General features: G+C 42.5%; 1 protein-coding gene across 1 annotated transcript in view; it reads right to left on the reverse strand.

The window, feature by feature from the left end:
• Positions 1–55: 55 nt before the first annotated feature.
• Positions 56–18,203, reverse strand: part of LOC106609349 (muskelin) — a 29,042-nt gene continuing 10,894 nt past the window's right edge. The window contains exons 6-18 of the mRNA XM_014208092.3: positions 17,841–18,033; positions 17,374–17,451; positions 17,056–17,121; positions 13,817–13,929; positions 13,207–13,419; positions 12,615–12,836; positions 12,057–12,186; positions 5,379–5,526; positions 4,443–4,557; positions 3,969–4,108; positions 3,538–3,640; positions 3,221–3,275; positions 56–2,859 (exon numbers count right to left, since the gene is read on the reverse strand). Of these exons, the coding sequence (XP_014063567.1) occupies positions 2,738–2,859; positions 3,221–3,275; positions 3,538–3,640; positions 3,969–4,108; positions 4,443–4,557; positions 5,379–5,526; positions 12,057–12,186; positions 12,615–12,836; positions 13,207–13,419; positions 13,817–13,929; positions 17,056–17,121; positions 17,374–17,451; positions 17,841–18,033 (1,698 nt within the window). The 3' untranslated portion in view covers positions 56–2,737. The remainder of the gene's footprint in view (positions 2,860–3,220; positions 3,276–3,537; positions 3,641–3,968; positions 4,109–4,442; positions 4,558–5,378; positions 5,527–12,056; positions 12,187–12,614; positions 12,837–13,206; positions 13,420–13,816; positions 13,930–17,055; positions 17,122–17,373; positions 17,452–17,840; positions 18,034–18,203) is intronic.

Genomic DNA, 18,203 nt, shown 5'->3' on the forward strand with positions numbered 1-18,203 from the left:
ACAAAATGTATAGTTGCATCCCAACTGGTTACAAACAAATCAAAGACCCGAGTCATTTATTTATGAAAACCTGAACAAAATACAATCTTTATTCGTTATGTACATTACATACAATGCAATTCTACAATAGGCTCTCTACACATTCACGTTATCCACAGAGTAGTGCTCATTCACGCACTATAGAGTACCCCACATACTCCTGAGTCCCAGTTGGGGAGAAGACGAGGCAGATGAAGAAAATAACATTCATCTGAAAATTATCATTTCCTTCCCCTCCCAAAAATAAGAAAAATTATTATTTGGCATTGTGTTTATATATATTTTTTTTTGCAAAGGTGCTTCTTTATTTCATGTTTTCTTAAGCTTATTTTTTTTCTGACAAAGAAACTAATGCAAACATCGCAAACGTCTTCTATTGTGTGATAATGACCATAAATAATGAGTCCTTCCTAAATAACGGGTTTTATTACAAAGCTATGATGGTAAGTTTGACACGCCTTTCTCTCTGGATCTCCGTTCATCAGAGAGCTAATATTTACTAAGCTTAATATGATGGCAGCAGAAGACATACATTAACAAACAGACACAAACAAGCACACACAAACTAGTTTTAAGGTCACACACTAAGCATACAGGTGTGTGCACCGTGCACACAAGCAGCAAACGCACAAACGCACATTTGATTGTGATTCAAATTAAGCTAATACTGATTACTGAGGACATCAGTGCAAACGAACAGAGAAATCTGATCTAATCACTCATCTTCTAACAATAAGATCAGATGTCTTCATGTAAATGCCTGTATGAAGAAACCAGATGTAATGAATCTATTGGGACGTAGTGTACAATCTGCCAATTTGATTAGGATTTTGAACAAGGATTTATAAGGATCAAGCAAGAAAAAGTATCTCTAAAGTTTGGCTCTACCACCCTTGACAGGAGTCAAGCACTAAGTGTTTGTCTCCTTGAATATGAAGTAGTCCCTCCCTCCATCTCTGGTTATCTGATAGTGGAGTTGATTCATCTCAAAACAAAGGGGATGGATATTTCAGACTCCATAGGCCTTTGCCTAGAGTGTACTCTGCATACTGTACAGCTGACTCAGAAAAATGCTAAATATATAGACAATACATACACAATGTAATGGAAGACTAGGCTGATACTATTCTTGAGAAGGAGGGGAAAGGGGATCACTTCAATCATCTCTCTTACTGAGATTAATGGAAGAACAATATGAGGCATATGTTTGTATTATGTTACACAGGTGGACTAGACAAAATACCCTGGCGATCCGAGACAAACACACATATTGACGGACAGACTCTCTCTCACACACACACACACACACACACACACACGTCAGCTATATCAAAGGGCATCCTCAGTTCCAGCATAATGATTATGAACCAATCAAAAACAGTTCCTGTACATCAAAACTTTGGATGGAGCCACAAGACAGATACCATTTGATAACTTGTGTTAGAGATCACTTGTGAATGCTCCTGTCGCCTTATTCTGAGTAAGAATGAAATGTAGTGTTCTGTATTTCTTTAGGTTAGAATTGAAGAATGTCTAATCATCACTGTTTGCATAAGAAACAGAGAGAACCCAGTAATCAGGCCATCGCTGAAGGGGGAGACTGGGCTCCCTTTCAATGAAAGCAATCATTCATTCTTCCTCTACCCATAAAATAAACTCCCATCGTCAAAGGAAGATACATCCCAGCCAATGAGATCATGCGAGTATAGATATGTGTTGGTACATAAAAAAACCTCCCTCTGATACAGCAGGACCATCATTTTGTAGTTCATAAAATAATAACATTCATACTTGGAAACTACATTTCCCAACAAGCCTCACTGACATCCATGGTTAAGTCACACTAAAGCTACAGTAGCCATTACCAGAATCACAAGCTTTTGACAACTTCACAATGTTTTCCCCCAAACCCATAATGATTGATTTTTTACATCAATAGAGGATTTAATTGACATATATATTGTCTCAGGATCATTATTCTATTGTTTCTATATAACAAAATTAACATTTTGACACGTAGTGTGTAACAGCATGGCCGTCATAATTATAAATATGGGGTATATAATATGGCACCAATAATACAGGCAGAGCAAGCAAAAAGTATGAACTTGGTTGAAGGTATATTCAGCATACAACGCGCTGACAGGGTGTCATTAAGTAACACAACTACTTTCACAAGCAGGTTTGTGTGAGTGCTTGAGTGTGTGTCAGAGAGAGACGGATGCAAGACAGAGTGGAAAATAAGAGGAAGAGAGACTCCTCCTTGATCTAACAGGCTACTAATGCCAAGCAAACTCAAACGCAACGCGTAAAAGCATCATGTAAACCTCACAAATCAAATGAGTTGACACAGAAGATATGTTTGGCAGAGTTCTGGGTTATTGTAAACTGTTAAATCAGTTTATTCAACAAAGACCATCAGGCCAGGGGGAGTTTGTGTTTTTTCTTTTTCCACACAGTAACATTCAGTATCAACCCCTTTAAATCGCAAGTGGTCTGACCCTCATTTTCCCTTTTAGTTCAGTTCCGCTGTTGAAGAACCAACGTCCTAAAGAGGGGGTCAACAAGTGCAGTCCGCGAGCAGCGCACCCCTGACTTTGGAAGGGTCAAGTGTAGAAAAATATGAAGTTTGGCTTTGGGCCAGCCAGTCAGAGTCTTATTGGCGTATGGTGGTGGTGCGTAGGGTTGTGGGGCGGGGCTAGAGTGTGATGAGGTCAACGAGGTTACCCTTGGGCGGGGTCATGCTGTCCGGGAAGAAGTTGACGAGCGTGTCGAAGAGCTGCGTGCGCTGGGCATACGTCTGGTCCACGTCTGAGAAACCTGAGGGAAGGAGGGAAAGGGGGAGAGATGAGCGTGGGAGGGAGTGTGACAGAAGGGAAGATCGGAGAGGGGAAGAGGGATGGAAAGGAATAAAGAGAGAGGGAAAGAAGGACAAGAGAGAAGGTGAAGGGGGAGAGAGTGGGAGGAAGAAAACTTCAATTGCTCAATCTCCACAGGAAGTCATATGAGCTCAAAGGTCACATACACGCTCAAAAAGGTCATGTGGGAGGATCAAAATGAAAGTATGTCAGAAAGAATGGCTGAAGGGGGAAAAAAAGCAGGCGAGAATAATCCTTCCGTTCATTGGTTTTGATCTACTGTGTGTCCAGTGAAGTATGCAGATAACGCAGCAGGCTCTTACCCAGAGGGATGAAGTCAGAGCTGGACTTGAAGAGAGCCGAGGGCAGGAGCTGGAACTGAATAGTCACATCGGAACACAACACCTCAGTCACTGAACACTAACGCAACACCGCCAACAAATACACTGCCATTTCACTCCTGAGTAACTATGGTAATAATATCAAAACAATGAACATCAACACACAGGCTTTGAATGTTACATTCTCAAACCACTTCATCTGTTTACTTGATCTAAAAGCTGTTTAATAAAATAACACTGCACAACGTGCAAGTACCCCTCTCCCCATCAGTCAACCCTCCCTCCCGTCCGTCCCTCACCTCTTTGGTCTCGTCAGGGTTGGTGTGGTCCACGGTCAGAGAGAGGTCGTTCTGCAGGTACTTTAGAGCATTCAGAGGCTCCGACTGGGCCTTCTCCTCAAACCTAAAAAAAAAAAAAAAAAAAAAAAAAAAACACCCACGACAGATCTTCAGGAATACCTACAGAGAGCTTGAGGAAATGGTTTAGCCTAACCTACAGAAACTCTGCACCACACAAGGTGAAAAGATCACTGCAAAGACTGCAAAATGAGCGAGGAGAAAACCCTTCCCTACAATGGCAAGACATGGCCACTAGGTGGAATAAGTGTCAAAGCAGAACCCGAACCTAGAATTGTCATAACTCCTATACATTTGTATCCACCGTTTTGCTATATGGTACAGAGAGGTTACGGTTCAGTTCCAGGTGTATAGTCCATTCTCTGGTTGTGTACCTGTACTTCCTGATTAGATATCTGCAGTGTCGGAGCAGGTACTCCTTGGAGGGGCGACAAAGCTTGAGGGACCAGAAGTCATCCAGACGCATCTTAGGAGAGCACGACTTCCCTGGGTTCCCTCCAAACAGGTAGTGCACCTGGACACAAAGAGGAAAAATAACACTGCATATATTAGATATTATCCATCAATACCCTCAAAACTGCAGCTGGTCTCAGATCATAATGATATCCTGAAACAGTATTTAATTAGACTTTTGTGCCCTTATGCTTGTAGCATTTTGTAGAAGTGTGTGTCCATGTTCTTCACTGACATGCTGCATCTTAGTCTGGTTGATGTCATGTGTCTGTCTGAATCTAATGTGTTGATGCTGCTGTCTTCGTTCAGGTCTCTCTTGAAAAATAAATGTTCTCAACCAGACTAACCTGGTTAAATAAAAGGTCAAATATTTTTTTTAAGCATGCGTATGTGACCTTGTGCATTTCGTCGTAGACCAGCTGGTGTGCGAAGCGTGGACAGGGCTCCTCCTCCTGCAGAGCCTTACTGGGGTTCTCCTTCACCGCCTGGTCATTCTTATACACACACGACCTGCGCCGCCCCCCCCCAGCCCACACACACACACACACACACCACACACACACACACACACACACACACACACACACAGTACAAGTTAGTACGCACATAGCCTTAACCCTGAAGAGGAACACCCATTGTGTTTCTATACCGTAAAAAGGAAACACGCCCACACACCCCGAAGCAAATATTGGAACACACTTCTAGACAGCCTCCTACGGAGATACACACACACAGCTTGAGCAGTTACATTGACTTAATTTACTGGACACTCAGTAAAAATAACGACTGGAGAAAGCAGTGTACCGGAACCAGCGGCAGGCAGCACTGACATCCTGTTCTCTCACAAGCACCGTTTCAACTGACCAAATTAGCTAGGCCAGAACAAAGACTTTCTCCGTGAAGGTGCAGAGGTACAACACACACACACACGCTCTGAAACACACCCTCTGAAAGAACATTTAGTTCTCTTTTTTGAAGGGCAGAGAGATTATGAAACTCACTTTCAGGTCAGGAAAGCCTTTGAAATATGATGTTACTGGTTGACGATTGTATCACAGTGTCTTATTGTGTGCGTTTGCCGGTGTGTGGGCGTGTTCAGCTATACTTGTGGAGACCAGAAGTCTCCACAAGAATAGTAAACAAACATTTTCTTAGTCCCCACAAGATCAAATGCTATTTCTAGGGGCTTTTGGGTTAAGGTTAGAATTAAGTTAAGGAGCTAGGGTTAGTTTTAGGGTTAGGAGCTAGGGTTAGGGAAAATATGTGAATGGGACTGAAATGTGTGTCCCCAAATGGTTAGGTATACAAGACTGTGTGTGTGCGCTTCGTACCAGTTGTTGCGTGCGATGTCATAGATCCAGAAGGAGTTACGGACGTTCTCCTCTCGTTTGTCCTTGTCCTTGCTGAGGCCAGACAGGACGTGGATCTCATTCAGCTCGGGGTCTATGGTGGCCCTCTGGGTGAAGCCCGTCATCGGCACTGTGGGACAAACACACAGAGAGAGGTTTAAAACCGAGACTGGTGCTACTGAGAACACCGAGAGATAATAGCAGGTTACATTGAGATAACCCACACAGAGACAGAGAGAGAGATAATAGCAGGTTACATTGAGATAACACAGAGAGAGAATGGCAGGGATTCAGCATTTTTCCTGGTCACAGAATTCTGGGCTCTATGGTTATTTAACACTATCACACATTTTTTCCATCAGAGGCCAAGATTAAAAGACTTAAGAGAAATGGGACAGACTACGAAAGCAAAAGGCTGCTCACATAGCAACGCACATAGCAACGAGATTCGCTGGAAACAAACAGGACACAATGCAAATGTATGTTGGTTTTTCTACGGATTTGCATTACTGACAGAACAGGATGTGTTTGCGGTCAGTGTAAACAGTACGCAACTATCCATACGCATGTTGATTTACCCAGATTTATGTACATTGCTTGTCTAAAGCAATCCCCTGATTGCACATGATGTGTTTGTGGTCATGACATGTCACAGTGTATACAGTATGCTCCTGTTCATACGTATAGCGGAATATGGAACACATATAGGACAAGTACTTCCGCTTTGTGGTCATCGGCTGCTTATTAGTCACGTGTTTCAGTAGTTGTAAGTAAGAAGCAAGTATAAGCTTTCGCAATGACTTCATAGTGTATCAAATGTATGTGGGTTGTTACCATGGCTATGATAGTAAGAACAGTGTCAAAACAAAAGACGAGGTGTTGTGCTGGGAGGACATTTTTTAAATCACTTAGTACTACCAACTTGATCTAATACATTTTTATGGAACCCACCATATGCTTTTAGGGAAAATTAGAACCATTTCTCAAACAATCTCCATAGACAGTTTGCCAAACAGCACACAACATGAATTATGCGTCAAGGTCCTGTTCCAAGACATTAAGCTAGGCATTGTGGATAAATAAAACAACAGGCCCCTAGGTCAACCAGCCTGTGTAACTTGAGTAGAGAGTACAGACTGTTTTAGAGAATCAACAAAACAAAGAAGTTTATTTGAAGAACAAGAAGAAAAAAAAACACCAGAAGGACAGAGACCGTGCTCTGCCCTTCAGACATAGGGTGCTATTTGGGACGTAAGCTAACACATATAGTGCACTACTTTTGACCAGGGCCCATGTGAGTCCCAAATGGCACCCTAACACATATGCAGTGCACTACTTTTGCCCAAACGCTATGGGCCCTGGTCAATAGTACACAATATAGGGAATAGGGTGCCATTTGGGATAGATATAGAGCTCATTAGAGCACAGTTCTAAAATGGAAATGAACAGGAAGATGTTTCTGTGGTACCGGAGCAGAACGCCGAGCAGTTGCGGCAGCGATAAACATTAAAGAATTATTACAAGAGCACTGTTTGGGCTTGCTACTTCCTTCCTGCCAAAATACATTGTTCTTTCTCGCTCCATCTCTCCTGTTCTTTTGCTCTCGCTTGCTCATTCTGCATCTTTCGGTTTCTCCCTTGTCTCTTACGCGCTCTCCCTTTCGGCCTCTTCGCTCCCTCTCTACTTCTGCCTCCCTCCCTCCCCATCTCTCGTTCTTGCAGGATGACACAGATGCGAGAGGCACACAGACAGAGGTCCTATTAATACTCTGCCATCATCACGCCAGTCCAGTCCAGCTCTGCCCATCCAGAGATCTTAGACAATCTGTTTCAAGACAACAAGCATCTCTTTCTCTCTCTGCTGCCCTGTGCCTTTTAATGAGCTGCACTGAAAAGTCTGTCACACGTCACTTTAATAGAGGAGCCATGAGATGGCATCTCCTCCTACAGCCATCTATAGCATCTGAAACCACAGATTCTATTAGATTCTTCAGTGTAAAGGGTAGATGAAGATATATGTGATGGGAGAGTTCTGTAAATGTAGTATCACTGAGTCACAAGCTTGAGGGGAAAAAGACAGATTAGGCTACACACACCAAAGCATCAGCTGATAGCGACTAAACGGAGTGCAACGTTGCGATTTGCTCAGGTTAGCATTCAGACTGTGTACATTACTGGAAACGTTCTAAGTTTACCAGCAAACTACCAGAATTTTGGTATCTTTCAAGGATGTCATTTATCATCTCTGGCCCTCTGTGTGGCCTTATCACATGTAAAATATATGAAATAATGAACAAGATGATTTATACAAAAACTATTGAATGACAAAGCTGTAAAACATAATCCTAAATATAAAATATCAACTTAGTGAATACCATTGGTGTTTAATTTGTATGTGTGAACAAACACACACAAAGCTCTGGAAAAAATTAAGAAACCACTGCAAAATGATCAGTTTCTCTAGTTTTACTATTTATAGGTATGTGTTTGGGTAAAATGAACATTTTGTTTTATTCTATAAACTACTGACAACATTTATCCCAAATTCCAAATAAAAATATTGTCATTTAGAGCATTTATTTGCTCCACCAGATCAAGACCCTGTCTTGGCCCGCCCAATCTCCAGACCTGAACCCCATTGAAAACCTCTGGAATGTGATCAAGATGGATGGTCACAACCATCAAACAAAGCAGAGCTGATTTATTTTTTTGTGCCAGCAGTGGCATAAAGTCACCCAACATCAATGTGAAAGACTGGTGGAGAGCAGGACAAGACACATGAAAGCTGTGATTGAAAAATCAGGGTTATTCCATCAAATATTGATTTCTGAACTCTAAGTTAAAACATTAGTATTGTGTTTAAAAATGAAAATGAACTTATTTTCTTTGAATTATTCGAGGTCTGACAACACTGCATCTTTTTTGTTATTTTGACCAGTTGTCATTTTCTGCAAATAAATGCTCTAAATAACAATATTTTTATTTGGAATTTGGGATAAATGTCAATACTTTATAGAATAAAACAAAATGTTCATTTTACCCAAACACATACCTATAAATAGTAAAATCAGAGAAACTGATCATTTTGCAGTGGTCTCTTAATTTTTTCCAGAGCTTTAGACACTACTGTTCAAAAGTTTAGGGTCACTTAGAAATTTCCTTGTTTTTGAAAGAAAAGCACATTTTTTGTCCATTAAAATAACAAAACTGATCAGATATACAGTGTAGACATTGTTAATGTTGTAAATGACTATTGTAGCTGGAAACGGCAGATTTCTTTATGGAATATGTACATAGGCGTACAGAGGCCCATTATCAGCAACCATCACTCCTGTGTTCCAATGGCAAGTTGTGTTAGCGAATCCAAGTTTATTATTTTAAAAAGGCTAATTGATGATTAAAAAAAAAAACTTTTGCAATTACGTTAGCACAGCTGAAAACTGTTGTTCTCATTAAAGCAGCAATAAAAAATACAAAAAGTATCTGGAGCATTTGTGGGTTCGATTACAGGCTCGAAATGGCCAGAAACAAAGAACTTTCTTCTGAAACTCGTCAGTCTATTCTTGTTCTGAGAAATGAAGGCTATTCCATGCGAGAAATTGCCAAGAAACTGAAGATCTGGTACAACGCTGTTCTACTCTCTTCACAGAACAGCGCAAACTGGCTCTAACCAGAATAGAAAGAGGAGTGGGAGGCCCCAGTGCACAACTGAGCTAGAGGACAAGTACATTAGAATGTCTAGTTTGAGAAACACATGCCTCACAAGTACTCAATTGGCAGCTTCATTAAAGAGTACCTGCAAAACACCAGTCTCAACGTCAACAGTGAAGAGGCGACTCCGGGATGCTGGCCTTCCAGGCAGAGTTGCAAAGAAAAAGCCATATCTCAGACTGGCCAATAAAAAAGATTAAGATGGGCAAAAGAACACAGATACTGGAAGATTGGAAAAAAAGTGTTATGGACAGACAAATCTAAGTTTGAGGTGTCCGGATCACAAAGAAGAACATTCGTGAGATGCAGAAAAAAATGAAGATGCTGGAGGAGTGCTTGACGCCATCTGTCAGACATGGTGGAGGCAATGTGATGGTCTGGGGGTGCTTTGGTGGTGGTAAAGTGGGAGATATGTACAGGGTAAAAGGGATCTTGAAGGAAGGCTATCACTCCATTTTGCAACGCCATGCCATACCCTGTGGATGGCGCTTAATTGGAGCCAATTTCCTCCTACAACAGGACAATGACCAAAGCACAGCTCCAAACTATGCAAGTGGCAGTCACTGAATCTCAACCCTATTGAGCTGTTGTGGGAGCAGCTTGACTGTATGGTACGTAAGAAGTGCCCATCGAGGCAATCCCAACTTGTGGGAGGTGCTTCAGGAAGCATGGGGTGAAATCTCTTCAGATTACCTCAACAAATTGACAACTAGAACACCAAAGGTCTGTAAGGCTGTAATTGCTGCAAATGGAGGATTCTTTGACGAAAGCAAAGTTTGAAGGACGCAATAATTATTCCAATAAAAAAATAAAAATGTTATTTATAACCTTGTCAACGTCTTGACTAAACTCAACAAAAAAAAGAAACGTCCATTTTTCAGGACCCTGTCTTTCAAAGATACTTTGTAAAAATCCAAATAACTTCACAGATCTTCATTGTAAAGGGTTTAAAACACTGTTTCCCATGCTTGTTCAATGAACCATAAACAATTAATGAACATGCACCTGTGGAACGGTTGTTAAGAAAATAACAGCTTACAGACGGTAGGCAATTAAGGTCAATTGGTAGAAGAGTGGGGTAACATCTCACAGCAAGAACAGGCAAATCTGGTGCAGTCCATGAGGAGATGCACTGCAGTACTTAATGCAGCTGGTGGCCACACCAGATACTGACTGTTACTTTTGATTTTGACCCCCCTTTTGTTCAGGGACACATTATTCAATTTCTGTTAGTCACAGGTCTGTGGAACTTGTTCAGTTTATGTCTCAGTTGTTGAATCTTGTTATGTTCATACAAATATTTACACAAGTTTGCTGAAAATAAACGCAGTTAACAGTGAGAGGATGTTTTTTTTTTTTTGCTGAGTTTATATGGTAACTTTGGTAATTTATGCTTAAAAACAAATATATATTAGACAGACAGACAGTACCAGTCAAAAGCTTGGACAAACCTACTCATTCAAAGGTTTTTCTTTATTAAATTTTTTTTTTTACATTGTAGAATAATAGTGAAGACAACAAAACTATGAAATAGCACACATGGAATCATGTAGTAACCAAAAAAGTCCCATCCTGAAAAAGGGACATTTCTTTTTTTGCTGAGTTTATGTTTTCTGTTAATTATCAAAATTACTGAAGATTCCAGTAACTTTGGTGAAATACCAGTAGCTTTGCAACCCTGTGTGTGTGTAATAGAAAGTAGAGGATGAAAGAACGTGGTTCTGTGAGAGTGAGAATAAAAAGTAAAGAAAAAAGTGAATTGTGAGAGATTGAAACAGTGTGTGGTGAGAGATTGAAACAGTGTGTGTGTGTGTGTGTGTGTGGCGTGAGAGCGCAATCTAATTGAATGTTCCTGTGAGGTTTTGCTAAATACCACAATAATACGGGGGTGGGAATTTCTAAGAACCCCACTTGCACATGACAAAAATGCTATTCTCAGAAGCTGATGACATCAACTGCTCACTTTCTAATCACAGCAAGCAATTATGAATTCCAACTTTGTAAAGAAACGCACTACGGCCACACTACTGGACTCTCTGTTGCCCTGCAGAATGGGTGGAACCCAGGGTGCAAGTGCATCGTTCTGAAAGCAGTGAGGGTACTTTCAGATGAAAACCTAAACGAGTTTAGCCTTGCAACACCCTTGGCATTAGACCTGCCAATCTGAGACCTGACCAGATCCATTTGGAACAAAATGTTGGCACTAAACAATTAAGGTGTGTCGGTTGTACTATACTCCACCCACGGCATAAACAGTTACTGTCCCTGGTTGTACTATACTCCACCCACGGTATAAACAGTTACTGTCCCTGGTTGTACTATACTCCACCCACGGCATAAACAGTTACTGTCCCTGGTTGTACTATACTCCACCCACGGCATAAACAGTTACTGTCCCTGGTTGTACTATACTCCACCCATGGCATAAACAGTTAGTGTCCCTGGTTGTACTATACTCCACCCATGGCATAAACAGTTAGTGTCCCTGGTTGTACTACACTCCACCCACGGCATAAACAGTTACTGTCCCTGGTTGTACTATACTCCACCCATGGCATAAACAGTTAGTGTCCCTGGTTGTACTATACTCCACCCATGGCATAAACAGTTAGTGTCCCTGGTTGTACTACACTCCACCCACGGCATAAACAGTTAGTGTCCCTGGTTGTACTATACTCCACCCATGGTATAAACAGTTAGTGTCCCTGGTTGTACTATACTCCACCCATGGCATAAACAGTTAGTGTCCCTGGTTGTACTATACTCCACCCACGGCATAAACAGTTACTGTCCCTGGTTATACTATACTCCACCCACGGCATAAACAGTTACTGTCCCTGGTTGTACTATACTCCACCCACGGCATAAACAGTTACTGTCCCTGGTTGTACTATACTCCACCCATGGCATAAACAGTTAGTGTCCCTGGTGGCTAAGCAGATAGTCTTACCCATGCCGGAGTCCTTCTTGGTTCCGTCTGAGATGATCTCCACATGGTCCCCGTCCACGTCGTAGCTGAAGAAGTCATTCAGGTACGTCTTTGACCTCTGACCTCCGAACACATACAGACAACGATTCCTCTGGAGAAAGGGAGGGGGGGGATGAGCGAGAGAAAGAGAAGAGCAAAATCTATTTCATATTCATGCCAACACTCTGAATGGTTTACATTCTTCTGTGAAAGAAGATAATAGTCTGAACAATTTTCCTTGGCTTCATAAAAGTCCTGAGAGTAAAATTGGTGCATATTTGTTCTGTTATCGCTTTGGCTTTCTCTAAAAACAAAAAGCAGAAAGCGGTGAATTCTGAATGCTTCAGTCATGATTGTGTGGGTATTGATTTGTTTCTGTCAATAAATCATTCTGGTGTTTGTGCTGAATTCTATAAAGAATGTCACCGCAATGTTGCCACATTGTGTGTTAATATGTGAGTGTATGAGCACAGTTCAGTAACATCCAGGCAACATTACCCTAACATCAACACCAGTCATGGTACTACTCCCATAACTCACAGTGTGGAAGAGCATGCAGTGTCCGATGCGTGACTGGACATCCTCAGGCCCAGCGTTGCAGGAGTCTTCTCTGAGCAGGCTCCAGGTTCCGGCCTGGCAGTGGAAGGCATACAGCCCACTGAACTGGGGCTCGGACGTCCTGCTGTCCTCCACACTGCCGTTACACATCAGAATCCGACCACCAAACGTATAGATCATGTGCTTCTCTGAGTCCATACACATCTATAAGGAGAGGGAGGAAGGATGAGAGAGGAGAGAAAGGTTGGGTACGAAGAGAGAGTCATGAGATTCAACATTTGGATTTCAGTGTTGGGCTTAGAGCAGTGGAAAAAATATGCAAAAATCCTTGGCATTTACAGATCCATTTTTAGCTTAAAAAGTGGGACAGGAGGAAAATATGTCAAGACTATAGCCGGCTAAGCCTTCATCATCAGTGATCTGGTCTCACCTCCAGATGGCTGAGTGGACCAATTATTTAACCAACAAAAACTCTAACCCATTTTTAATGAGGCCCACAGTGTTTCAATTCACTCCTAGCCAGTTTAGACATGTCTGTGATACAGCTGTGTGAGGGGCGTGATAATGGGGTAACCTGGTGGTCAAAGACGAGCTTGGGCCCGCCGTCGGCTGACGTGTCCTCGCTGAGCAGTGTCCAGGTGTTGGCGTCGACGTCGTAGCGGTAGAAGTCACTCTTCAGAGACTTGCTGTTCCTGACGCTGGAGTCTAGGTATCGGCCGAGTGTGTAGATCTGCCGCCGCTGGCTGTCGATGCACATCTTGTGGCAGGACCGCGCACTGGGACCACTCTGGGAGAGGACAAGGGGGGGAAGCCATCACACAAACTATCTACAAAACAGGAGAATGAGACGACTCGGCCCCCTGCTCCCATGTGGTGACAGAGTTGCTACCATTTACTGAACTTTGTTGATATCCAGGTCCTGCTCAAAAACATTACTCCTTTGTTATATTTTCCTATAGTGAAACTTTCAACTATTATCTTCATTATAATCATCCGTTAGATAGACATTACCTTCACCTTGACCAAAGAAAACTCCAGTCATTAACATTTCTATAAATAATTTAGTGTTCTGCTCATTAAGCAGCTGTAACAATCAGTATGGACCATTTAACAGTGTTGTTCTGTGTCACCACAACTCCTCTTTTCCACCACCCTTCTCTCTTTCATACATCTTGCTCTCTCACCTCCTTCTCTGTGTCTCTGGAGATGCAGAGCCACTGGTTCTCCTGAACACTGTAGGCCCAGAAGTCAGCCAGGTCCTGTGTGCCATCCCAGCCCCCAAAAAGATACACCGTCTCTGTAGGAAACAGGAAGCCAACGCTGATCAACACCTGGGATGCATTCAACATCACTGAACTACTCTGGTGCCTATACTGAAACACCAAGAAGACTACAGTAAAGCAAAATTGTCCTGAAACTATCCCTTCACACTCAAACCTGTATAATGGTTAAAAATGGCAGATTTGGTCACTGATAAGCACCATTGGAATGCAGTGGCTATACAGTAACATGCTATACAAGATGTCAGAACTCAGGGTCTCCACTACAGAGCTGCATGGGATTCAACTGACAGGCGTGGTAAACAGCAGTACTAAGCGCAACAAGAAGATACCCCCGTCCCTCCCGCTAATTGGGCTACTTTTGCACATGTTTAATCAGAGGGGAATATCGTAGATATTTTCTCTGAAAAGTGCCTTATGAAAGCCTAACATGAAGATAGTATTTTAGAACTTAGCTAGTCATGTTGGCAAGAGAATAAGCTTTCAAAATTGTGCCCACCTGACCCAGAATGCAATTTGTAAATGGACCAATTTTGGATTGCGAAAACAATAATTGTGTGATGGGGATGGAGGGCCGTGCTTCCTTCAATTCTTCAACGGTACAGCTAGGAGAGCATATAAAAGCCATAAAAGTGAATTGAAATGATTTAGTAACTGTGCACACTTCGGAGAGCTGTGTGGCCACTTCCATACACCAGTTAGACCTCTTAATCTATCGCTTGACTGCTGTGTTCTCACCTTTGGTCTGATAATTTCCCCATATTATGAAAAGTGGTCCCTTTCAATTGCTACCATGGTTATGCATATGTTTCTTCAAAATTTGACCATGGCCTCTATGGATAGGGCTAAGTCCCCACGAGTGTAAAGGGTTAAGGAGTAGAAAAAGGCTATTCAAGAAACACTTAGACTACATGCTGCCATACGGAGTGCAATCATGAGAATTTGGGGAGGAAATCATCACTTCAACTGTAGTAAACACAGAGTTCCATTCCTTTCCAGAAGTCCTGAAGAACCCCTGAATTGAGTAGCATGAGTGCATAATTAACACAGCGGTGCACAGGTTCAATGGGCCGTAACCATGGCAAATCAGCAGAGCAGCACACAGGGGTAATGTTTGCATGGCTTGCAGACTGTGTGGAGGTTTTTGTAGGTTGGGAGGGTTACTCTAGGTCATCTGGATTGGCCAAAAACACAGTACTCAGTGTCTGGGGGCCTGAGAGACAGACCAGCGAGATGCAAGGCTTCTCACAGCCTGTATACACACGTGCATAATACAAGCCTTTGTCTTTACAAACGCCTGCAGGCGAGTAAGCCACCAAAACATTACAGAGCACTAAAATAACCACTGTGTCTTCTACAAAACAGCTTTAAAAAGGCAATAATATGTCTTAGTAGAAATCCACTTTTCGAGCTGAAAGACGATTGCCAGAGCTTACCCACGATGTTGCACAACACTAAGTCAATAAGTCATTGTTTAAGTCAAAGTAGAATATATTTGAGTTTGAAGTGACAACCCCGAACTGCCCACTTCGTGCCAATGCCGTGTCTTTTCCTATGAAATGACATGCAAATTATTTTTAGCATACGTTTCATTTCAGGGCTGGGTTTACATCAAATGGTACCACCCACCAGCATGGCATTGTTTATTAATCCGAAACACCTGCAAAGTTTGCAAGTCGCAACTAAGCTGAGCAATATAATAGAGAATATTTGGCTACAGCAAAGATGGCGGATAAATAAAGATAGTTCATTCAGGCTGTTAACCATTGAAAAACATTGTCAGTTCCGGTCTAGTTAATGGGTTGGGTCTCCCAATGACACCAATGCAACAGCAGCTGGGTCTGGTCTACTTAGTTCATTGACTTTTATTGAACCAGAAAAAAAAATAAAAAAATGGGTGTCTGGCTTCCTCTTCCTTCTTTGGCTATAGCTTTTAACCATAGGCAGCCAAGTGTAGGCTGAGCCATTGCACAAATTAAAATAGGGGTACAAATTTATGTTTTTGCACCTCCACTTTTTTACCAGCAAATTATCAAAGTTCATTGCACTTATTTAAAATTGCGTGTGATATGATTGCATTTTGGAATCATGCTCCCCGCAAGATGAATGGTTTTGAACACAATCCACTGCTTTGATTGGTGCTGCTAGAAATCAACTGTCCACGAACTTGTTTATCTAGCTTGTGCTGTTGTTACATCAAGTATTAGTGTTTCGTGTCCGATGCGCTCAGGGTGTTGTTACATATCATTTGCGGCATGCAGTCATTGTAGCCAATCATTTCACTTCCCCTAGCTGTGAGAACTATAGCATGAGCCTACCAAAGGTTTCACCGTGTCCATTACAATGTAGAAAAATGTGTCTAGTCCAAACCGTTCAATAGTTAGCAGGGGCGCAACTTTGGTCTTATCCAGTTGGATAAACACTCCAAACAGCCTACTCGACCGCTCGGAGGCGTCCGCATGGTCCTAAAGCACACTGTTGCCTCGTTTTGTATAACATTCCAATGATAAAACTGGAGGGGACAAAAATGCAATTGCAGAATGGGGGGGGGCGTCCCCAGTGAAAGTTGCGCCCCTGATAGTTAGGCTATTCATATTACCGGAGCTTCATCTTATTCTTTCCCGGCCACAATTTATGAACGATGCCAAAACTTTGGAGATACAATAGATGGCAAAGACACTGCGTTCCCCTATCCACCTGTGGAAAAGTTTTCCCTACATTCTTATGACAAATCCAACTCCAGAACCAGCCATAGCCTAGCTGGCTAATCTTTTGAATGCAGTGTAGCAACAAATAACATTAGTTAGCCGGATAAGGTTAGCATGCTAGCCAGCTACACTGACAGCTGTTGGTGCCCTACTTATTACTATTTGTCCACGCCATGTGGAAAGCACCCACGGCATTTTCCCCCCCAATTCTTGAATATGTATTAGCAGCCTGCGTCATTCTGCAGAGGTGGAACCTAAACGTCAATTTCCGCTAAAGGACAAGAATTACACCTTAATAGGGGTGGCATTGCCCTCTGGTGGGGGCCTTTAAGGCCAGTTTGTAAAACACATTTGGAAGAGGAAGAATTCCAATTCCAATAGGCGACATTATAGGGGGGGTGTTGTCTAGGTGTGGTTTTAGCCAGCATGCCTCACCTGTCTGAACATCGATGACCATCTGATGACCTCCCCTCATCCCTGGTCTGTTGTCATCCTCATTACCTGGAGAGAGCGATGGAGCCGGAGAAAGGGGTTGAGGGAAAGGAGGGAATAAAATGTAGGAGAGGGATGGAGTGTTGAAGGAAAATGGAGGAGCAGAAGAGAAAGGGGGGGGCAGGGATTTTTTTTTATTCATCGCTATAGACCGGTAGTGTACAGCATACCATAGTATTTTGTTAATGAGAACACATTTCCTACTTGAATAGTTTGTCTCACTGTTCATGTCATCTGGGCTTGGCTCTTGGGCGGTTGTACCTTTGTTACACTTGGGGATGATCTGACTCCATCTTGGCTTGTACTCTTGCTGACTGATGTACTGGTTAAATAAACCGTCTACAGAGGAAAAGGTCAAACACAGGAAGATTGTCCAGATGATTTTAGCCAGGAGATAGAAGTGAATAGTTTTGTTACCTTTCCAACCTCAAAAAGAAAGTATGATGTCAGGATGACATTGCCACGCCCTGTGGTTTCAAATCAATCTGATAAATGAAAAGGTCATGCAGATACATGGGTCTATAATGTAAATAATGAATCACTATGGTATCCACTGAATTCATGAGCTAAATATAAGCCGAGCCAGGTTTCAAGATCTCAGTCATGGGATGGTAGCGGTCTGTAGTTAGTATGATGATTGAGGTCATGTATTTGTATTGCAGTTGATGTGTACAGGGCAGTAGGTCCAGCCCCCATTGGTCTTTCTGAGGAGGTGTGGGTGACAGGACCTTTGACAGCTTTGTCGATGAGCTCCTCACAGGCATCAAAGTCTCCACGGAGTACCAGGCGGTCGTGGAGATGTGTCAGCATTTGGTGTTCCAACGCGATGCGTGTCTTCTTCTGCAGCGACTCAAAGGCCTCTGTGTAGTTATGCTGCCGGAAGTGCTTCAGGCACAGGCGGATCGCTTCCTGTTCCCGGTACTAGAGGAATACAGGGCAGGAGGCAAGGGGATGGGACACACTCACTGTAATATCGGCTCCATCTTTGTTCAATGTTTTTCATCACAAATGTTATACTTCATATTATAAACTGGGTAGTTCGAGCCCTGAATGCTGATTGGCTGAAAGCTGTGGTATATCAGACCGTTTAC

Source organism: Salmo salar, chromosome 07 (genome assembly GCF_965601325.2).
Source record: "Salmo salar chromosome 07, fSalSal1, whole genome shotgun sequence".
Classification (NCBI taxonomy): domain Eukaryota; kingdom Metazoa; phylum Chordata; class Actinopteri; order Salmoniformes; family Salmonidae; genus Salmo; species Salmo salar.